Source organism: Epinephelus lanceolatus, chromosome 7 (assembly GCF_041903045.1).
Source record: "Epinephelus lanceolatus isolate andai-2023 chromosome 7, ASM4190304v1, whole genome shotgun sequence".
In the NCBI taxonomy this organism is placed as follows: domain Eukaryota; kingdom Metazoa; phylum Chordata; class Actinopteri; order Perciformes; family Serranidae; genus Epinephelus; species Epinephelus lanceolatus.
The window spans coordinates 18,669,739-18,692,937 of NC_135740.1; the positions used below are offsets into that span (position 1 = coordinate 18,669,739).

Consider the following 23,199-nt stretch of genomic DNA (forward strand, 5'->3'; position numbering starts at 1 on the left):
TTTCTTGAGTCAAACTTCCCTTTGCATTCTGCATGTTTTAGCAACTTCCTCATCAGACAAAACCGGTACCACACCTTTCTATTTTTCCAGATAAGAACATTAAAGATCATGAACAGATATTGTGACTTTATTTACAATAGGAAGTATCAAAAATGTATATTACAAAGTCTACACATCTAGGCAAAAAGGTAAAAATGAAAGTTGCATCTGACAGACCTGTGTCAGAACTATATTAGGTGATGATACAAATAGACTTCCTCAGTTCAGTGACATGAAAAACAGCTGTACAATTTCCTCAGAAATGTTTCTCAGTTCCGTTTAGCTTTGGAGAATCATCCCTCTATTAAAAAAACCCTTAGAAGTCCATTGAGCTGTGAGCCAGGTAGTCTTTCCGCCCGATGTTGGTGACCTGCTTGGTCTGCATGGCCTCCAACTTGGGACAGTCTGTAATACGATGACCCAGACCGCCACAGAACGTACAGCCCCTCTCTCCTGTAAAAAAAAATCAGGTAAGTCACAAAGGGTTTGCAAACACTCAACACTTTTGTGAATTTGAGATAAGATGATTAGGTTAGAGGAACATTTTAAAGAAAACACAAAGTGATTACAGAGTAACCCATAGATAAAGAGCATGACAGAGCATGACAACGACTCACCTCCGATGTCCAGCATGGTCTCGTCTCCTGTCTGGAGCACCTGGAGGACTGGAGGAACCTTCTGCTTGGCTTCAACTAGCAGGGCCTTCAGGTCCATCAACACAGACTCATCTATAGGGAAAGACACACACTTAATATAAACTTTTTGTTGTTTAATATAGAAAAGTAACACACACCAAGAGTTACAGTGAGGAGCTGATCACTGGTAGTAGACTTGAGAGTAGGAAACAAGTGTTGCACACTCTGGGCCCATATGTATTTCTCTTATATTCAGATGACGTTTCTGCCCTCAGGCCTTCTTCAAGATCAATAGTCATATGCCCCTATTACACTGACTGTTCAAGATGAGAATTTCACAGTGTTGTTATGCCTCACTATTTATAGAAGATACAGTCACAGAATGGCAGTTCAGAATTGTCTCGCCTTCAAACCAGCAGCAGAAGAAGTAAAAGCCGTATTTGCTTTATTTCACAGATAAGAAACAATAAACTGGGAAGATAGTAAAGCCTCCAGAAAAATAGCATTTTAGGTCTTGTGTGTGATTTATCCTTCGGGGATTTATAGTTCGGGATTTAATCTGAGCAGAGGAAATCGTCGCTGGCTAATTTATACAATGTAAAATGCCATAGGCTTGTGCTAATAACGTTAGCATGTTATGTTTGTTTGAAAAACATGTTTAGTATAATACAGTTGTTTTGTCAGTGAACCTTGTGAGTTTTAATGGAGCCGAATTTTGTAACGTTACTTTTGTTAAATGTTGCTGTTGTCCCTCAAATGAGTAGAGAAAAGTCCGCTAGCTGCTAGGCTAATTCATACCATGTAAAATGCCATAGGCTTCTGCTAAAAACATTAGCATGTTGTGTTTGTGGGGAAAATGTGTCCAGATAAAGACGTGTTTGTGAATACTGCGAGTTATAGTGAAGCTGATTTGTGTTCTTGTGTTTGAAACTGTCTCTGTTAAGCCATGTTTAATGTGTGTTTTGAATCAACTAAATTTACAGCACTTCACAGAAACCTCCGTCGCTGACTAGTGTTTTGGAGGTGTAACTGCAGAGTGACACAGACACACCACCGCACAAGTATAAATGCTCACAACAGCGTAGGATCTGCTGCACAAGTATAAATCCCCCTTTATGTGTGCGACCCACCACCAGGGATTTTCAAAGCAGCTGCTAGCAGTTAGCAGCTAACTCAAAGAAGAAGAGCAGCAGCCAACAATGTTTGCAAATTGTGAAAACAATGAGGTCTGGAAGCTTCTTACTGTCAGAGCAGATAACGAAATTAGCTGCCAAATAACAGGGATGGCAAATGATTGGTATTGCCATATTAATGCTATTGTTATTGTTTATTAAGCGCTGATGCGCATGTGTCACAGTAGAGGCAGACGCTGTTGTGCTGTACATCATGCCCGCCTATTTTGCTTTTGGGATGCTGGCATGCAGTCTAAAACCACACACTGGGCCGGCATGATGCTACTGTTGTTTGGTTCTCTGTAAAAATGCAAAGGTGGTGTAAAAAAGGGACTTTGTAGCAGCCCTATTGTATATGTATATGTATATGTATATGTATAGAGAAATGTATACAGACCCACAGTAGGAAACACTTGCTTCCTACTTTCAACTTGTCATTTATCACTGAATTAAGCTGAATAAATTTACTATAATGCATTACAAATATTCTGAAATCAATACCCATATGAAAGAATAACTTTAATTTTTTCCCCCTTACCGCAGCCTTTATTGATGAATGTAGTGGCGATACCGGTCTTGCCCGATCGTCCAGTTCTTCCAATTCTGTGGACTGAAGCGAGACAATTTCAGCAAACCAGCTTGAGTAATTTAAAGAGAGCCGATGATTACATAATGTACTGATTTTAAGAAGACCAGGCCATATATCTCCTCTTACCATAGTTTTCTATCTCCTCAGGCATGTCATAATTCACTACATGCTGTATGGCTGGGAAATCCAAACCCTTGGAGGCAACGTCTGTGGCAACCAAGACATCTTTCTTTCCTTCTTTAAATGCCTCTATAGCTTTTGTTCTTTCCTCCTGATCTGAAACACAATCAACAAATATTACACAAACCACATTCTGCAACACAACAAATGGAAACTGTAAGGGACGTATCTGCAGCGCTTTCTATGCCTTTGAAATGTTGAACAAACTAGGAAGCAGAAATGGTGACATGTGCAAGCAGGATGGCATCTGGTGGTAATGATGTGCAACTACAAGAAAGTTGAAGAGTAAGGCTGTGTGCAGATGATCTGAAACTTGATGCTGGGCTGGACTTACCTCCGAATACTGCAACTCTCTGCATCACTACGTACTGATTGCAAATATATTTCAAAGATTAGATTAGAGCCCTATGTACCTTTTCCTCCATGGATGGCCACCGCCTCAACTCCTTTTAGCAGCAGATACTCATGGATGGCATCTACATCAGCCTTCTTCTCAGCAAATATCAGCACCTATTGATATGAACAGACAATATTTTCTACCATCTGACATATTTGAGTTTTGGTATATGTGAATGTCATGACGTGTAGAAGTACTGACAGGAGGTGGTGTTTTCTGGAGACATTCGAGTAGGTACACCATCTTGGCCTCCTCTTTGACGTATTCCACTTCCTGCACACACAAAGTATTTGTTCTTTAGCTCACACAATTTTTCTGGAGTGATGAATGAATGCAATGAATCCCCCCGACTAAGACAGAAAACCTCTTACAGAGACAAATGAACATACCTGGATGACATCCAAGCTGGCAGCTCCGGCCCTGCCCACATTAATTGTGATGGGTTTGACCAGTGCACTCTTGGCAAAGTTCTGGATCTTCTTGGGCATAGTGGCACTGAAAAGCAGGGTTTGCCTTTGTCCCTACGTGAAGAAATAACAAATTATAGGACCTTTTTTGTCTTGAGCTCTCAAAAAGCCAGGCTACATCTCCTAGGGCCAGTTTTCATGACAAGATTTGAGTCTGAAAAAAAAAAAGTTTTAACTGATTGAGCCCAGCAGCTGGAAGACGGACTAATCAGCCAACTGTGGGGAGTGCTTGGGTGATGACACAATTTGCTGCCTCTGAAAGCATCAGGACTGTGGGAAAAACAATTTCATCTAGTGTTACAGATAGAAAATGAAGCATTACTCTGTGACTGTGATTGCAAGGCCTATTTTTGCTCTAAATGTACTGAGTAGCAGATTTTACAGACAAGTTGTACAAATGTGGCAAAATTTCCAGAAATACCAACATAACTTTTCAGTGTGAAAATCAGAGGAAAAGACCAATGATATGCCAGCGAGCAGTGAATTTGTCCAAGTAGAGATTTAACAACCAGGAAATAGAAAAATGGAGGGGACAAAATAAATTGATTATATGGTTGCTGCATAGAAACAGAATGGATATAAAGGACACTGAAGTGTTTGCTGTGGTCATGTGACTAACTCAGGGAATGGCAATTTGTGTTAGTTGTCAGGGTGACAAAACATGTAAGTGGAGTCAAAGTGTGTAACAGACACTAGTTTGAGAATTCCGTTTTTATTGCTGAATTTTAAATGATCAAAAGTAGTGACATATTTGCACAGTGAGCAGATGTATTTTAAGTTAGAACTTTTGGAGGTAATGTGTCAAAAAGTCTTCAGATTACTTTTTTGTTTTAATGAGTAATGTAACGCGTTAGTTGGCAATTTAAGTAACCAGTTATTTGGTTATGCCTTCAAATAAGCAAGCTGTTACTTTTAAAAGATGACTGACAGTCCCTTTTTCTTCTGTTGCCGTTAATTGCAAGTTTGTTGAAACCTGATACACTTGAGCTGCCTCCGAAGAACAACTGAGAGCTGCTGCTCAGCAGACAGAGACAGTGGGGATAAACAGCATGCAGATCCAGCATATTTTCATATCTAATGAATCAAAGGTTTATTTGTGGAAAGGCTTGGGGTGCGTTCGGAAATATTCACTCCGAGTACCGGAGCGCATTCTGGCACAAACTGGACTGTTGGTGAATTTGGAGTGCTGTTGGAATGTACCGTTCGGTTATTCAGGACACCACATGCTGGGAGCAGCACAGTGTACTCTGGGTACTCTATGTCTGGGGACAGAGCAGCAAAGCGCTGAGCGGTGAATGTGTGATTAACTTAACCGTTCGTCAATTAATGTAGAAACAGAATTCTGTTTCTTCGAGCAACAGCGCTCTCATTTAAGTGAAGTGTCAGATTGGATTTATGAACGCACCCTAATGTTAACCAAGATGGCTTTGATGAGTCAAGTTTGATGAAGTGTGTTTCACAATGAGTTAACAAGGCTATTAAGCTAATGTTAGTCTTACTTTTGTGACGGAGGATTCTGTTTATTCAGGACAACAAGTGTAAGAATACTGTATTTCCTTTGGCGAGTTTATTTTGTTATTTCTTATATATGTATTAGGTAGTGAAGTAAAACAAAAGTACTCTAATGAGATACTTTTCTCAGTAGGTGACGCTGTAATGTAAATCCAGCAATCCTCCGTTCTTGTCTAGAAGTAAGGCAGAGATGTGAGACTGCACAAAAGACAACTATGCCTCCTCGTGCTTTGTTATTGCAACTCCACTGCTCAGTTGGTCGTTACTGCAAAATGTCACCTCAGTGACTTGCCGCAAGTCGGTTTGTTTATGAGAAAGTTAGCCTGCTACAATAATGACAATGGCATCAGCACACATAAAAATGGTTGCCACTCTGACCTTCCGCTATGTTGATTTGATTTTCGCTACTCTCATTCTGTTTCTCTGGGTTGCTGTCATTTGGTGGGCACTGCTGCAGAGGAGGACCTCACCTTGAAGTAGGAGAAGATGGTTCTGATGTCTTCCTCAAAGCCCATGTCAATCATCCTATCAGCCTCATCCAGAGCCAAGTAGCGGCAGATGTCCAGACTCACCATCTTCTTCTGCAGCAAGTCCATCAGTCTGCCAGGTGTGGCGACCATCATGTGCACACCGCTGTGAGCAAGAGGAAATTCAGATTCAGTTGGAGAAAGCACTGTGATTTTAATATGCAGTATGCATGTTAAATGTTTGTACTATATTTTCTGCATTTACTGTATGTCTGAAAGTTTTGCCTGTTTTGTTCCTTCCTTCCTTAAATCCTGAATGATTTAACAGCTGAATCGTGCATTTTTTTTGCTTGACAGAAGTTCAAATTGAAAATCTGGATACAAGACAGAAACAGATTCCTTTTAGACAAATCCTCACTCTTACTTACTGTTTTACTACCTCCATCTGCTCCTTGACAGACATTCCTCCGATGCAGAGGGCAGAGCGCAGCTGAGGAGCTCCTTCCTCCTCGAGCAGCTTGCAGTAGTACTCGATGATGCCGTGAGTCTGCCTCGCCAACTCTCGCTGGAGTGAAGGGAAAAGGTATTAAAATCAGATATGCTTAGCTGCAGGAAAAAAACCCAAGGTTGCTCACAGTAAGTACCATCTGTCTGAAGTGCAAAGCAGTAAGAAATGCTGTAATTTTAAGTAACCACCAATCAGGCTTTATGCTGCATTTCAAGCTGTGTCATTGATTCGGTGGGTTTGTCTCGTGAGTCTTACTGAAGGACAGATGATGAGTCCATATGGTCCCTCTCTCTTGAAGAAAGGCAACCTTTTCTCCTGCTCCAGGGAGAACATGATGATGGGCAGAGTGAAGACCAAAGTCTTTCCAGAACCAGTGAAGGCGATGCCGATCATGTCACGACCTGACAGACTACAGACAAACACTGTCAATTCATGAGAAGTTCACACATACTCATCACACGTTCTATATTTCGCAGTCTGTTTGCATGGAGTATTTCCATTTACTGCACTTACACTGTGGGAATTCCTTGAATTTGAATAGGTGTGGGATGCACAATGCCCTTCTTCTTCAAGCCTTTTAAAATTGCTGCAAAAACAACAGACAGATTTGTTGCCAGCTGTTAATCACGTGGGACCACTAAAGGCCTCGCGCAGAAAGACAATGTGTTTTTCATGTGTGGGAGAGGGAGTGTGTTGTAACCTGGTGGAAACTTCATCTCCCTGAAGCTTTTGATTGGAGGAGGGATGCCATCTCCATCGACCAGGATGTGAAACTTCTTCCTGACACGCTCATGTCGGGTATCTGGCATATTCAGGATGTAGCGTGGTGCCTTCCAGCTAAAGAGAACATCCGGGATAAATGAAAAGGTTAAAAAAAAACCCCTCAACAAACAATGTTGCTTTTTATAATTCACTGACCAACAACTTACCTTGTTTTTATGGGATCGTCATATATGATACCTTTGGCCATTTCCTTCACAGACATCAGAGCTGATAGAGAGATAAGTTTTTTAGTTTTTTAGTTTTCAAGTTTAGAACATTTTACACAAACTGTTTTAACATCTTTAGGTCTATGGTTTAGGTGAGCTGTTGTACTGTATATATGATGTTGTCCATGTTGCTGTTGTCAGACAATGTACAGGGCTGGGAAAAAAGAATCTCCCCCCTGGGACAATAAAGGCTAAGTCTAATTTTACCTCTGCCCTCTGCAACGCTCTCAAGAATCTTCTCTTCCTCTTTCAGCTGCTTCTCTTTGGCTGACTCCTTACGAGCTGTCGATACAAAAACACAGAGCGGGTGAGATATTACAGAACTAGTATGGTCATGTTTCAAGAGCAGTGTAATATAACAATCATAATCCAGATAGGATCATGTTTGAACCAGCTACCTTCTGCTTTTTCCTTGAGGTGCTGATGCTGGTCAAGGAGACTGACGTTGGAGCGTGGACCAAGACCCTCATCTTCATCCCTCTGCTCCTCTCCACTGTCCTTCTGCTCCTCGTCCACTGCCTTTCCTCGCAGACGTAACATCTTCTGTAGCTGTGAGGGACACGTGTTAAAGAAAAATGCATTATGAAAATGTGGTAACTGGATGTAGGGCTGGGTGATATGGAGAAAATCAAATCATGATATTTTTTACCAAATACCTTGATATAAATATTACAACGATATAGCCCTCTACAAGAGGGGCCACAGCCGCCTCCATTTTCTGAGGAGGCTGAGATCCTTCAACATCTGCTAGACAATGCTGAGGATGTTTTATGAGTCTGTGGTGGCCAGTGCTATCCTGTTTGGCGTTGTGTGCTGGGGCAGCAGGTTGAGGGTTACAGACGCCAGCAGACTCAATAAACTGATTCACAAGGCCAGTAACATTGTTGGGGTAGAGCTGGACTCCCATTTTGATTCTGATATTGTTGGGTTGAGTATTGGTGCTTTAACAAAGTATTTACACAATGAGATTTTTGATAAATAATCATCAGTAATGTGGATATAATGACTAAGTAGGTAAAGGCAAATAATAGAACAATTAGAGGAGTTTGGTGAGTTCAGAAAATTAAATCACTCTACTACAGCCTTTAAAACCAAAAAAGACAACACTTGCGGTATTATGTCCAAAATCTATTAAGGTATCTAGTCTCACATCACAATATCAATAGAATATTGAGACATCACCCAGCCCTAACTGGAAGTGACATCTATACATGTTTGTAAAATCAAAATATAGTACAACTTTTACAATGATGTTATGTTCCTCATGAGAAATCTATGTTAAACTAACCATGCACCCCTAATTATGGATGCACCAATCACACTTTCTCACTTCTGATACTAATTCTGACACCTCAACTGGGGGTATCTGCCATTACAGATACTAGATAAACTCTAATTCCATATAGCTCACTGCGAAGAACTCATTGGCTATTAAATTTATGCAAGGTAACATAAGGTAAGGGACCGCTTTGATGCTGGAAACTGAGTCGGCAGCTTTTTGTGGCAAAAAATTTAATAAAACATAGAATTTAATAATAACACTGACAAAGAAGCTGTGCTCAATGTGGAACAGCCACATCTGGCTAACATCCCTGATCTGCTTAGTAAGGCCTTGGCTCCCCCTGTACGGAGTTGGTGGATCAGATTGGTGCATCCTTACTAATATCCAAAGTGTTAAACATGACAGTGCACAATAACTTACCATTTGTTGTTTTCTTATTTTGACAGGAACATACGGCACATAATCGTCATCCTCCGAGCCTTCAGAGCCAGACTTTTCATCCTCCCCGTAAGACCTCTGTGTAAAAACATCACCATTATCAGAAGTATTATCTCTTGTATTTGCCCTCTACAGTGAGGTGAAGTGCCTCCAAGAATACTTAACCCTACACTGGGTGTCTACAGGTATCTGGCAGTTAAATTTAATTCTTCTTAAGACCAGTTCAAAACACCTTTTAACCAAATTTAGGACAGATTTTTTTGACAAATCATGTTTAACATAATTAAGTGTCGCAGGTAAACATAGCAGGCAAGTAGTATACTGTATATGTGGGTTTTGTGCAGGAGCAAGTGTGATGTAGAAATATGGTTATTAGAGTAAGTTAGGTCAGTCAACATTTTGCCAACAGGTAAGTGCAAGCATAAAGTGAAGGTATTATAGTTTTTAAAAGACTTGTAACATTATCAACAAAATGAGATATATGAAAATAGATAAGTTTGCAGTAGCAGTAGTTCACAACTTCAACTGTAAAACTATTTAATGACCTTCTTGTTGTAACATTGAATTTAAGACATGGAGGACCTGTAGACACCCTGCTACAATATACTATGCAAAAAAGCGGCTGGTAAAAGAAAAATGAGATTTTGATGCAGTGGCAACTTTCAGAAGTTTATACCAGTCATTTGCTGGCATGCACCACATGGATACATAGTTGTAACGGATATATCAGATGCAATGGCTTATATAAACTTGACATCATATAAATTTGTTTCCCATACACTTCTACATGAATTAGCTGAAGGGACTGTACTACACCCTTTAGGACATCTTGACTTTAGTTAGCAGTCTTGTTAGGTTTACTTTTGTCAAAACTTTTTCAAAGGATACATCACTAACGTTTTAATAAAAATCTTATTTTAAAAGAGCTAACTATGTGAATAGTCTAATGGTAAAAAGGTGAAGTGGTGTGGCGTCACAGGAATTCTTTAACGTTAAGTCTTACAATTTTGATAATCAATAACATCATTACGTCCACACTGACAATGTATAAGCACAGTTACAGGGAATCGTGCTTTTTTCATGTGATATGCCTTCAACTTCAGAACGTTATTACTGAACTAAAAACTAATTCAAGTACTCTTATATATACCTATTACATAAATGCACTTCTACGTTTTGTGCCAGTAACGGTATAAACGTCACCACTACGTATTGACCGTGTTTGATAGGGCACTGCTTAATAGCTAGCTACCCGTGGACCTTTAGCACATTCATATGAAAGTCTAATTAAAAATTATATATTATTAAAACACATTAGTTTAACGTTATTTCTTGGTCTGTTTCAAAGCTATAAACTGCGTGGTAGATAACATTAAGCCACGTTAAAGACGCTAATGTTGGACTAGCTAGCTAACTTTAGCTAGCATTAGCTAGTGTAACCTTTTCATACTGTGAACGCTAATATGCGCTTAACTTACCTTTCTTGGTCGATTTTCGGTCTCCATTTTATTTCTGAATACAATATCGTTCTCTTTGTACTTAAACAACAGAGTTATTGACCAAATACTCGATACACAATTCAATAAATAAGCCTAATCCGCATGTTTACACCACACAGGTAGCTCTGATACTGTACGGGATGCTGGAAGGCTCAAACTTCATCAAGACGCTGCGTCCAAATACTTGAAAGCGATTCAGTCTGGAGTCGGGAGAGGCAGCTCGTACAAACGGTACATCATATAAAGCAAACCAAATAGATAAACTTAGAAAGCAAACACCACACTTTATTTTTGTCAAAACTGTATTGTTTTTAATCTTTCTGAACGAAAGATTTTTTCACAGTATCAAAAGTGAATTTTAAAAAAAGAAACAAGCCAACATACACTTGGCTATTATTGATATAGTATAAATCTACATTCGAAACATTAAGATAATCTTCTCTAATTGAATATAACCTGGAAAGCATCAGAGATGTTATATGAAAACAAAATCTCAGCACAGATTCAGGAAAGAAATGATCCACCTCAATGAAAGCCATCAGCTAAAACATGGTTATCGATGTAAATCTCAAGGCCCTTGTCCCCAAAGTATCAAGTCTGCAGTGATATTTGTCATCAACAGATCATGAAGACTTGGACTTTAGATAGGCTAGCTGAGGTACAGGGTGCCACCAAGGTCACAGTACAGGGAAAAGAGTAGTATGGTTGAAAATATATCTCACCACACACACGCACACACACCCCAGAAACGCATGACAAAGGCTCAAAAGGGCCCAAAATAATCACTCAGTATGTACAAGCATTGAAATCAACTGTGCCAAACAACGTGTGATGGTCCCAATGTTAAAATGAGCATTGCACACTGGTGTACCTGTCAGTGTTGGGATATAGGGGGTGTAAAATAACAGTTAGGGAGTGAGAAAACTGTGGTAAAGGAATTTCCTCTACAGATGGCAGAGTGTATACTGGATATCACTATAGAAGGTTAACGCCAAGGGAGGATTGACAGTGAAGCAACAGACACATTTAACTTTGCCCAATTCATGATTGGGGGGCAGTATTTAGAAGTTGCTGTTCTGCATGTCATGCGTGGGGACATATTTGCAAGGGTGCTTAATTAGATTTTTTAAGATGCATTCTGTGAGCCATGTGTTATACACAGTAAATTTAAAAGTTCCCACTAGATTCTATCAGCGTTGTTGGTGTACCGAACTGTCAAACATTCATGTTTTTTTTAAATCTTTTTCTTTTACATAATTTCATACAAAAAGATAAGAGTGTAGCAGGTAGGTAAACGAGTGTTTGTCATTTCATTTTCGACCACTGATTACTTATCATTTGATGATCAAAATTAAATATTGAGAGAAGTATTCCAATTGAAAACAACCACAATCTGCAGTCTCAATGTTTGCCACCCCTGCTCCCTGCAAAAGAGGAGGGTGTCAGTGTTGTCCCCTAAAATTAGGTCAAAATGTTGTTTTGTGCTCCTTTTTGACAGTTGTACAGCATCAGACAAACGGTCTCCAGAGTCTACTGAGACTGGTGTCGTGGGCGGGAAGCTAGCAGTGCAGAATGTATGATCACCAAATTGAACTGATCTGAATTCATAAGTTTAACAACGTTAAAATGTCTCAGATTTGTGATAAAAACATTTATTTAATGTAAGGTAATTGTTTACATACTACATAAGTAAGCACATGGATGCAGTGGATTCAACAGACTTTTTTTTCCATTTTTGCATCTCTCATTTAGTGAACATTGCAGTAATAGCAAAGGGTAGAGTTGGCCTTGAGAGTGATCCCTGGCTTGTCAGCCACAAGTTATGTTTCAGTCCTCTGAATGGAGAGTATGTGAACCAGGGTCCCTTGGCTTAGTAAGGAAGAGAAGAAAACAGGGAATGAGAGAAGGCCTCAGGCCAAATGGGGCTCTACTGAAAGAGTTTGTGGTGGTGTGAAGTTTTTTTTTTCTTTTTCTGGCACTCATCCAAGTTATTGAGCTGCATTGGAAGGAACCTTTTTGAGGCTGAAGTTGGACCAATTCACTGCTACCTTCTGGCGAGTCTGTTTCGCAGAATCAAGGCAAAACCTAGAGGGAAGGAACACAGACAAAGGAGGAGGAGAAAGAAATAACACCCAGTTTTAGTGATGCGGTTACTGTTAATCAATGCAACAGCTTAGCTCAAAGTTCTTTTAAAAGCATCCCGACACAATGCTACGTTCAGCCTACCTTTTGAAGTATTCCACTTCCCGATCAATCTCATCCATTTCTGTTGGATCCACATCTTTTGGGAGAAATACATCATCTAGGATATAAAAATAAAGATTAAATGTCAGTTAAAGACATTACAAATGAAGAAATAATTTTGCACAGTGTTAAACATAGTTTATTGTACCGATAGCACTGCTGGGTTTTTCACCCTTGTTCTTGTTCTTCTTATTCTTCCCCTTGGCTTGTTGCTGTTGCTGCCCATTAGCTGGAATGGTGGGGTGAGCTTTGCTTTCTAATTCCTGCTCAGACCGACCGCCTCGCATTTCTGTGTCACCTTTCCCTCTTTGTGCATTCGAGAGGCCGCTATTTGCTCCGTTTGCAGCATGTTTAGACGATCTGCCCTCCTCAGCTTTCTTAGGCCCATTTCTCTGGTTGTCTGCCGGGTGCTGGGGCTGTTTGTTCCCCGCTTTTGAGCCATTAGACGCCGTTTCTTTACACTCATTGCTTTTCTGTGTTTCACTCCCAGAGGCAGCTTTGGTTGGTTTGTTGGAGTTTTGCTCTGACACAGATTGCTCCTGTCTTTGCTGCTGCTGCTTTTTATTCTTCTTTGACTTTGCACCACTGTTCCCTACTGTTGTGTTCTTGGGATCAGAGGCGTCCTCATTCGATTTCGCTGTGGTTTGGGCTGGCACCTGTGGCAAACTGTCACATCCAGTGGAAGTGCATCTTTCCGGGGACCGAACCCTTATGAGCTTTGAGAGACTGGGAGTAGTGTGCAACCGCTGGATGTCCTTGGACCCTGCAGTGACCCCTGATGCCGTGGTTGTGGTATTAGGGGATGAGAGCGTGGTTGTGTCCTCCCATCCATTAAAGCTCTTAAAGGTTCCCAGCGAAAGGGGGGCAAGGTCAAGGTCTATCTGCTGCAGGTCAGAGGAACCATTGAGATGGGACAGTAAGTGGTTGCCCTCCAACGTTGCCGCCTTCTTTGGGAAGTCATTAACATCCAGATTGAGGTCGTACATGCTAAATGAGGCCCGGATTGAGTCTTTGATGGTGTTCTTAATCTCTTCGAGTCGACTGGTGAGGAAACTGTTGACGCGCTCCAGCTCCAGCTGAGGCCAATCAAGCAACCGACTGGCTTCTGAACCGTCAGGGATGGGCTCGTCGTCGACAGGCTCAGATGGATTGGAGTGGGGGTCACTGCCTGCAGCACCCATGCCCTGCTGAGCTTTTTCCTGGAACAGAAATGATACAGACGTGAACAGGGAGACACAGAAAATGCAACGTTACTGAGATTATACATTGATAAGTATCACACCTCAGTAGGGCAGGGTATCGCTACATGATACCTTTAAAGGCATTGACCAAAATAACGACGCACCAAGCAGTATTGAAACTTCTCCAGACACCTGCATTTGATCCTTTTTGTACCCAGATTTAGAAAAAAGGCTATTTGTATGGATTTGCCTGCAGCCAGCCACCAAAAGCATTCTTTGATTGAACGGCATGTGCGACTGATCCACTACTGCAGCAGCTACTATCAAACCATACAGTCTTTGGTGCCGTGTAGTCCAGAGCGGTGTCTCTGGACAATTATTTAAGTAATATTTTGATTCTTTGGACACTTTCAAAATGTATTTGTGTAAAAATTATTTGAATGGGGAGGAATGGTGGCCTTTAACTCAACTGAATGCTTCGATTCACATTGTGGGGTATTGAATAAGGTAGAAAAAAGGTATCAAATTAGGTACCCTATTGGTATCTGTATCACTTTACAGGTACTGGTATTGGTGACGGTATTGTAATTTTTAAAACAATACCCAGTCCTACACCTCCATGTGTGTTTTTTAAGCAGTGATCACAATGTATCTGTAGCACTGAGTATCAAACCTACTGAAATCTGGCAATAAATGTCTGGTTGGATTTGTAATCTTGTAATTTATTCTTTCATTACTTAGTTTCTGATTTTAAATTACAATCCATAAGATTTCCATGAAATCAAACTGCCTTTTTGATAATTACAGACTACATTTTTCAGCAATAGCTATTTACTGAATTTACATTATGTAATTACCTCTCTATGTAGTAGTTTTCATTAGCCTGCCATATCCACACAGGATTCGAATTGCCTACCCACACAGGAAATGATGCACTCATGTAATCCAGTTTTACAGTTTGAAATTTTATCTCACCAACATCTACCTCCCTGGTTTTTGTTCACTTTCCTAATGCCATAACAGAACTGTATTAAGTTAATGCTCCAAAACCCATCAGCTGCTGGTTTGATGATGAGCCTCTGCGGGCTAGGGCCAATATTTCGAGCTGATCCGGTGTATCCAGCGGATATCTGAGCCAAGACTTTCTCTTCCATGTGCTGGTCATTTCGCCTATAGAGCTAAATTGTCGTCAGACGATAGCTGATGGGTTCAGAGATTGCATTTCCACCAATGTGTTCCACTTTTCCAAACAGACTGTTTACCTGCTGCTAAAACCAGATTGGTCAATACTACTCAGGCCACAAACGTAAACCAGAATGCTTCCTTTACCAAAATCTTGTCCCACTGCTAACAGGTTCTGCACACATACGCAAATATCTGTTGACAGAAATTAATCAAAGGGATTATAACTTTACATTTTGTAAATTTTACTCTATTTAGGTGAAGTTCTTGTAGAAGTATTTGCGCTTAGGCAACACTTACTGTTACAGGATGTTGGCTTCTTTTGTTAAATGACAAAAGGGTTTTGAAGAGTACGAGATGTTACTATCACTAAGTAGCCTACAGAATCAAATTCTGGTTGTTCTCAAGTACTGTATGAGTACTAGTATAAAAATCTTTAAAACAATACCCAGCTATAACAAAATAAAATGATCTTCTAATTAAAATGAAAAAAACAAAACAAAACAAAACAAAAATAAAACAGACAAACAAACTATACATTCAAACTCAGTTTCTAACATTACCGCACCTTCTTCTTTTGTTTGTGTCGAGCCCTTTTGGCAGCCTTGGCACTGTTGACAGGTTTGGGCTCCGAACTGTTTATGAAGTCTAGCAGCTCATCTACATCCCGGTTGTCAATGGCACCAGCCACTGTCAGTTCTGAATCTTGACGCTGAGGCAGCTCCTCTTTACGTCGGGTCAGACGTGAGCGGAGCTTCTCTCTGATCTCTGCGTAGTTGCGGCTGGTTGGTGCAGCTGGAGGCTGTGACCAAGTTATATATAACAAAATGTTTACATGTTAGCTCTTTTATGCAAAGGGGACACTTAATTACTTCATAAAAGAGGATCGCAATAAAAGGTTTGTAAGTACCGCATTGTGTCCGAAGAACTCGCAGTAGCAGCAGTCGCAGTACTTCCCATCCTTCTGGTTGGTGGAAGAGGAGGCACAGGAGCTCCTCTCAGAGCTACTGTCTTCATCCTCCCCCTCCTCCAGCTCAGATGAGGGATGGCACAACGTCCCATTAGTCATTTTGTGCCCCTTACATGCCTGATCCCTGCAGAAATAATTGACGTTACACATCAGAGGGGAATCAACACAGCTACAGAAACGGTTGCTCAATTTCACAACCTCACATAAAGCAATGTTGAGACAGTAATACTAACCTGCAGGCCCCAGCTGTCAGATGGCTCACATTTGAAGTAGCCACTGTTCCCGCACTGTGTCCATTACAAGGGTGGTTACAGCCCATGATAGACGTGCCCAGTTTGCTGTGTTGTGTGTTCACAGCAGGAATGTGGGAGTTTTTGCACGGGCTGGGCTTGTGGACAGATGTTGGGCTGTCTGGACTGGGAGAATTGAGTTTGGCTGTGGGGCCGTGGAGGTTTGGTACCAGCGGGGAGAAGGGAGCGTGGGCTGCCACACCAGTGCCAGACGAGGAGGTTACGTGACCGTGCTGCCCAGAGTTTGGCTTCGGGGGCAAGAGGGAGGAATGCTGGGAAGACAGACCGGTGGGACTATTGGGGGGTACCGACAAATCTGTGTGTTGATGGTGGTCACTGGGGTGGAAGGCTTCACCTGGACGACAGAAAACAGGAACAAAAATAACTTGTATGCTGAATCATCTTTTTACACAGTGCCTCAGTTCATGCTCTGTTCCACACAGTCAATTTCATGGGATTTCTTATCACCCAAATAAGTCTATACACACACTACCTTAAATGAGTAGGCCAATTACCATTAATGCAATTACCACTGATGTCTTAAATGGAAACTAAATTGGTTAACTTTTCTATAGATTAAGTTGAACTTTTTCATTAAAATAAACTTTTCTAAGACTAACTTTACTTTAAAGGAGGCACTGGCTTGCCAATTTTGTTAAGTACAAAAAATGTTTTTCTATCTAAAAACACATCTGTGCAATATAATGCAAGTTTGTTTAAATGATGGTGTCCTTTAGGGGTGTAACGATTCTGAAAGTGAGACCAAAGCCGTAACACAAACGTCTACAGCCTCCTATCATGGTTCCATCTTTCATGTGGTGGTACCCTCCAGCGTGAGCCTGAGCCCCGCTCCAATGTGCTTTCACCAGTGTCCGAAATGAACCAGCCAGCCAAAGGGCTAGGTAGATGAAGTTCTTAAGTGATAATTTAGCAGAGTAGCTGATGTCCCGTATGGCAAAAGGATTGCTTGAGTCAGTTTCACAGCACTGTAACACATCTGTAGTGTGCTGTTGTGTGTGTGTAAAACTCTGACACTGACACTGACAGCAGAGGAACAGCAGAGCAGTGTGCCTGATAGTGACATCAAAACAAAGTAGAGACTCTCAGCATAGTTTTCATTACATGGCTACCCCGCCAGTGTGATGGATAGCCTTCCGAGATTCCGCCAAATGGAAAATCTACCCTCATTTGGCGCTGGGCAGTTGTTAATTTCGGACCCTGGCCGTCAAGTGTGCATTGCTGTCAGTCTGTTGTGCCTGCTCTGTGTGAAGGGCAACTGGAAGCTGCAGGACAGGAGTTAACAGGTCAGAGTCTTGTGACGGAACCTTACAGACATTTGCGTTATTTAATTTCGTTCTTTATAAATTTGTCATTGACAATACGCCAGTATGTGAGAGGCACATCGCTTTCACTATTTGTGTTAGTTGTACAGTTCATTTGTTGTCCTGTAGTGTTATTGTTTTGCATTGAATTTTATATGAAACATCCCTAAAATATGTCACTTAGTCAGGGGTTGGCAGCTCACTCTGATCAAAAAGGGGTCCCTTACAGTAAGTTACTCTGTTAATAACCCTAAGAATCACAGGAAGTACTACCTGGTGGCGTTGGTCGACGGCACATGGTCTTGAAGTGCTTGGGAGTGGTCTTACAGAGGTCTGCTGAGGTAGACAGGGGGTTCCCAGCAGAGGATCCACTGGAATTCTGGGATGACGGGTGACTGTAGGGACAGACTTTGGTCCCCGACGTTTTAGCAGATTTCCCAGGTGCTTCATGAAGTCCTCTTTTCTCATGACAGACTGATCCTGCTGTTATACCTGGGGGTGAAAATTGTTCAATGGTGAGAATTTAAGACAATATGGCAACAATTACAATACAGTGAAATATCATTTTTGATTGGAACCATGCTTTCCACACTCTGAGCAAACACTGAAGCTTGGTTAAAGAACAGAACTACTGCACACTTTCATTTGTTGGCATATTGTGTTAAAAATGTCATACAAAAGGTGTAAAGGTCTGTATCACAAAATCACCATTAAGTCTCAGAGAGTTTGACAGCTTTGAACAACACCCTTGACTCAAGAACTTCCAGGTGTTGAGATTTGGGGAATTCAACACTCACTTTTTGGACTGTGTTTTATTTTTTGTAAGAATAATTCCTTTCTCTTTGGAGGCCTGTTTAGACATGTTTAATTCTTCAATGATGATTTTTTCCCCCCACTGCTATGAGAAAGAAACCAGCACCGAAAGACAGTTTCAGGACAAAACTCCTTCATGCCAACCAAAATAAAAATGAGGAAGTAGTACTACAACATTTGAATAATTTAACAAGCTATGTCTGTGTGGCATTGGTCCACAGTTGCCACTCAAAATTGATACAAATCACTGTAACTTAATATACACTGAACATCTGCATTGTATGTAAAGATGACGAACACTATAGGTAGCCCAGTTCCCATCCAACTTAAGACAATATTTGTTTGATATTACTCCTAGATGGAAAACCTGATTGGTCACCAGCAAACTTTCGAAAGTAATTATTTGAATGTAACTTTGCCCACGCAGGAAGGGCACAGCTGCACTGAGCACGCATGCCATCACTTATGACTACTTTCACTTACCCTCGTTTAAATGCAATTTGGCAACATGACCTGTTTAAGTATTTGCTAAACTAGAAATACAAGCACAGTTCCGCACCAGATAAACTCCACAAAGTGATTTAATGACAGCCAAGAAACAGGAAGAAAACAGACAACAGCAAAGATCACAGCTGTGTGACATGGCTAAGTTTCCCATTTTATACACAACTGCCTTTCTCAGGCCCAGGACAAACATGTCTTACTTCCATTTTCAATTCTCCTTTGATGACACTTCTCTCAGGTGTGTTTCAGCTAGGGCAGTGCACCTGAGTTAGTGTGTAATGCAGTTCTATTAAGAGTCAAACTTTAATGCATCTCAATTTTTGATTTACACTGTTTTTCTTTCTGTATGACAATGATGCTAATTTGAAAATCAACAATATCCACCATGACAAGTCAGGACTCAATTTCATAATTCTGTTTAAGGAGTTTTATGCATTACAGATATTCCAAGAAAAAAAGAAACACAATGCGTGTGAGTGACGATGACTTTTAACCACCCCAGTGAAAGACAAGTTTTTTAGTCTTCATTAAATTGGAGAGCTGCAAGTTCAGGCGTGCGATAAATGCTTGGTTCTGCTTTTTTTTGGTAGCTCTCAAGACTTTGGTAGATTTGATTAGTATGATGAAATAATTGAATTTAGTCTATGTAAATTGTGCCAGAATAATTCCAGAAGATTAGGCAGACAATTGCTCCTGCTCTGTTGTAACATTTCCACTGACACTGATATTTGATTCTGATTACAGTACAGCTTGCAAACATTTCTGTTTCTATGCCAAACAGCCAGTGTCCTCCGATGATGATTAAATTAATTTTAAATAAGTCCAATGCTTTTTTTTCTTAAAAAAAAGGGTTTTCTTACTGCTATTTCAGTCCTAAGTCTCATTGTAAAGTTAAATTTATCTCCATCATCCAAGTGCATTTACTAGTTTTGACAAGAAGCTTATCTTAAATCATTATTCCACCTTTCATAGTGAGCTCTAACGACCTCAAGAAGTAGAGCGTTGTGAGCTTCCACTAGATGCCTCTTTGTTCTTCCTAGACAAAGTACACCTGAACAAAGTAGCCAAAAATGTATCACACGTCTATTGCCAAGTAAGTACGCTAAAAATCCAGCCATAGAGCTCTGATTCAAACCTCATTTGTGCCTGTTTCACAAAACTGAAACTCACAACACAGCATGAAATTTCAGTTTGTGATGTTTTCAGCAATTACTGTCACAATTGTTAAATGTTTTGTGGTTTTCCCAGTGATGACAGACCTTGTTGTGTGTGTGAAGAAGTGTTGTGGTTGCAGTGTTCCCCTCCGTTGGTGTGGGCAGAGTTCCAGAGACCTGACAGTTTGTGGGCTGACAGGAAGGAACTCGGGTCCCAATCCACAGTACTTTGCTCCGGGTAACCGTTTCCACAGCTCTGCGACTTACAGGAGGAAGAGTGTGACAATGGTACCTGAATTAAAAAAGAAACAAAAAAAAACTGTTTAATCTCAGGGCAGTCTACATAGGCAAACGTTTGGCACTGAGTAACTACCAGTATTAGCTTGTAATACAAAGAAGAGAGTATGACAAGACAAGCAAAAAACATCTTTAAAATGCATTTATCAATCTTGAGTAAGTAAAAAAACAAACATTAAAATAAAAACACTGCTGCAGGGGACTTTTCAGCTTCTGTTGCTTTTTTGTTATTTTAAACATTTGCAAGCCAAATATCGACAAAACATCTTGAACACCACGTTCATCTGCAGTCAAGCTTCAGTATGATGATAACGATGTCTTCAAAATTTGCATTTCATGTAAAGTATTTATGTAAAAACAACTAAGAAAGAAAGGATACCAGCTGCTGCTGCCTTGTATTTGCCACAAAGACACAAATACAAAATAGGTTGCTTCCAAAAAAGGCAAAAAGTAGACATCATGTTTACACTAATTAAATCCAACATGACATTTAGACAGATGTATTTAGTGAGTAAGCACGTGCAAATGCAATGCCTTGTAGGATGAATAAAGAGGAAACTACCTCAGGCAACAGAGACCAACACAGTTTAACCAAAAAATAAGAAGAAGAAGTCGTGAGAAAGATCCAGACATATGACCCAAATCAGTCCCCTTTTATTTACCGGCGTTGGTTGCTCCTGGGTGCTCCGCCTCTCCTCCTCTTCCACACTCTTGCAGCAGCTCTGACATATCCACAGAGGCACCTCTCCCAGCAGGGACTGAGACAGCGAGGGCACCGCATCAGCAAGCTTGCGCCCTGGCGCCTCCCGCAATAAGGCCTGGGAGAGTGCAGGCACAGCGTCAGCCAGCTTGGTCCCATGGCCCCCGGGGAGTCCGTTCACGGAGCCCGCTCCCCAGTCTTTAAATTCTCGGTGGCACAGAAGGCAGCAGGTGTGCATAGGCTAGGAGGAGAAAGGGATACAGAGGTCAAGTATTAGCTTATGACCAGGTAAACACTAGGAAACAATGGGGTCTATAAGGTCAGATGTCTCTCAGAATCATTTCTACAACTGATATTATTATTATTATTAATAATAATAATATGTGTGCATATACACTCAGTTCACAGTTTACTAGGCACACCAAGCTAAAACAAATGCAATCAAATACAAGTGAAGCAAAACATCCTCTAGTTAAAGGGCTCAATCATGTCTCTAAACAGATATAGATGTGTCCTAGTGTTGTCTGGATGTTGCATAATTGTAACATATAATGACAGACATCACCTATAAGAGGTGTTATCCAAAATTACAAAAACACAGCACAACTCTTCCTGCTTTTACGATTTATTTCTAGTTATAGACGTGTCTAGACAAGCATCTGACACATGTGGTATATTGTAATTACTCCCAGCAGCAGTCAGACAGGTAGCAGGACTCAGAGTTCAGATGTAAGGTTAGCTGGTTGCTGAGACAAAAGTGGTCCAGCCTGCAGCGTACCATCTCTTATAAAGGTTGGTGTTTACCCTGAACTTAGATACGTTCCTGTCTCCGATGTAGCTAGGCATCACTGGCTGATAGCTGCATGCATGCACTGAAACTTTTAGCATTAGCTTATGTCACTCACCGACTCAATAGAGCAAATAAATGCAGCAAAGAAAAGATAAATAGTGGGGCAGTCAATTAAAGCCCTCCAACCATGTCTGAGGTGTTAACTAGCCTTATTATGACCCCGTTATCTCTTCCAGCTAACAAGCTAATTAGCTAGCTAGCAGCTGTTTAGCTACTGCTGCCTGAGTGGTTCCTGCGGATGGGTTCAAATGTAGGCAGTGAGCACGTTTGCAGCACGCTAGCTGGAGATGATAGCCCGGTTAGCCTGCTGGCTAAGGTTAGCTGGGCGGATGGGGATTTGTGAACGCTGGAAACGGGACGACCTGTCCGAGGCACAATGTCACCTGTCCGGCAGAGGAGATGGGCTGCAATGCTAGCCACACAGCCTCAGAGCCGACTGTTGGGGACGAGTCTGCTCGCTAACTTGAGCGCATTATTTATTTAATTACACATCAAACGACGTGAGAGCTCACCATCCACTGATACTACATAAAGATTAAAATAGCTCCCGAAGAGCCCGCGGATGCATATAACTTCACCTCTGCAGGATATTTAGCCTCGTAAAATAAAAGCACAATGGAGGATGCTCGGGTTCGCAGAGGAGGTGCTAGCTCTGAGGCTAGCTAGCCTGTTTTAGAAAGCAGCGATTGGCTTGCTGCTAGCTAACCTACCTGGTTCGCCCTGGTAGTGGCCAGCCTATCCAGCCCAGCATCTCCGCCGCCACCGTCAGCTGCATCGCCGGGAGAGACTGGGCTCTTCGGTACGGTCTGCTGTCCAGGCGCAAGCTCCTTCTGGGCGACTCCTTGCTGCTTGCTTTTCTTCCTTGCCATCACGACGGTGTTTATAATACGCTTTCGCCAAGTTTGCACCAGTTTCAGTGATTTGGAGAGCACACTTTCGTTTCTTCTCGGACCTCAAAATGTTCTCTATCTCCTCCAGTCAAGACAACAGTCAATATGGCGGAGGACTGGCACACTCAGGAGTTCATAGGTTAAAGATACTGCTGGCAAAGAGGCTTCACTCCCATACGGGGAACACAACTGAAACCTGATACAGGCAGTGAAGCCACACAGCGCCATACTTAGTAAGGGCAAGCTCTCCTCCCACTTTCTTCTGCGTATGAAAAGACAATTAAACGCATCCTTTTGCTTACACTGCTTATTCCAACGACTGTTTTAGTGTTTGAATATCTTTATTAAGCACATTATTTTATATTAACTAATATATATTATCTGTAATATGGTTACACCATGCTTTCTTTAAACAGTCTAAAATGTTAAAAAAAGTGTTATTATAGAAAGAAAATGAAATGGATGCAGACTGGAATTGAAATAACATTAAATATGTTTTTTAAATACCTCTAAGACAGGGAGAAAAGGATATAATAAATATATAATAAAACCTATGTAACAATGCAACTTTGTATCATATTAGTATTAATGCATAGTCTGAGGTTTGCGTATAATAGGGGCAAATATG

The 23,199-nt window shown here is 41.1% G+C and overlaps 2 protein-coding genes across 2 annotated transcripts; both read right to left on the reverse strand.

Moving 5' to 3' along the window:
* Window positions 1-111: 111 nt before the first annotated feature.
* On the reverse strand, window positions 112-10,317 carry ddx41 (DEAD (Asp-Glu-Ala-Asp) box polypeptide 41). The gene is made up of 17 exons (XM_033632625.2): window positions 10,154-10,317; window positions 8,658-8,753; window positions 7,354-7,504; window positions 7,163-7,237; window positions 6,896-6,956; window positions 6,667-6,803; window positions 6,480-6,552; window positions 6,222-6,375; window positions 5,887-6,023; window positions 5,462-5,624; window positions 3,402-3,533; window positions 3,214-3,285; window positions 3,029-3,125; window positions 2,562-2,711; window positions 2,385-2,456; window positions 657-767; window positions 112-492 (listed from the first exon to the last, which is right to left on the reverse strand). The coding sequence occupies exons 1-17, from the start codon at window positions 10,178-10,180 to the stop codon at window positions 356-358; spliced, it is 1,845 nt and encodes a 614-aa protein (XP_033488516.1). The 5' UTR covers window positions 10,181-10,317; the 3' UTR covers window positions 112-355.
* Window positions 10,318-11,810: 1,493 nt separating this feature from the next.
* On the reverse strand, window positions 11,811-22,685 carry fam193b (family with sequence similarity 193 member B). The gene is made up of 10 exons (XM_033633566.2): window positions 22,392-22,685; window positions 20,794-21,072; window positions 19,940-20,126; window positions 17,637-17,855; window positions 15,985-16,396; window positions 15,692-15,875; window positions 15,350-15,583; window positions 12,567-13,617; window positions 12,401-12,476; window positions 11,811-12,259 (listed from the first exon to the last, which is right to left on the reverse strand). The coding sequence occupies exons 1-10, from the start codon at window positions 22,548-22,550 to the stop codon at window positions 12,163-12,165; spliced, it is 2,898 nt and encodes a 965-aa protein (XP_033489457.2). The 5' UTR covers window positions 22,551-22,685; the 3' UTR covers window positions 11,811-12,162.
* Between the last annotated feature and the right edge of the window lie 514 nt (window positions 22,686-23,199).

Bases quoted from the DNA above. Each gene is read 5' to 3' on its own strand.
- ddx41 (XM_033632625.2), bottom strand. From the start codon at position 10,180: ATGGAGACCGAAAATCGACCAAGAAAG. The intron at 6,553-6,666 runs GTTACAACACAC...TTGTTTTTGCAG, and splicing joins GGAGATGAAGTTTCCACCAG to CAATTTTAAAAGGCTTGAAG. The intron at 2,457-2,561 runs GTAAGAGGAGAT...GTCTCGCTTCAG, and splicing joins TGAGGAGATAGAAAACTATG to TCCACAGAATTGGAAGAACT.
- fam193b (XM_033633566.2), bottom strand. From the start codon at position 22,550: ATGGCAAGGAAGAAAAGCAAGCAGCAAGGAGTCGCCCAGAAGGAGCTT. The intron at 21,073-22,391 runs GTAGGTTAGCTA...TTCTCCTCCTAG, and splicing joins CCACTACCAGGGCGAACCAG to CCTATGCACACCTGCTGCCT. The intron at 17,856-19,939 runs GTCTGTCATCAC...TTTCACCCCCAG, and splicing joins TTCTTCACACACACAACAAG to GTATAACAGCAGGATCAGTC.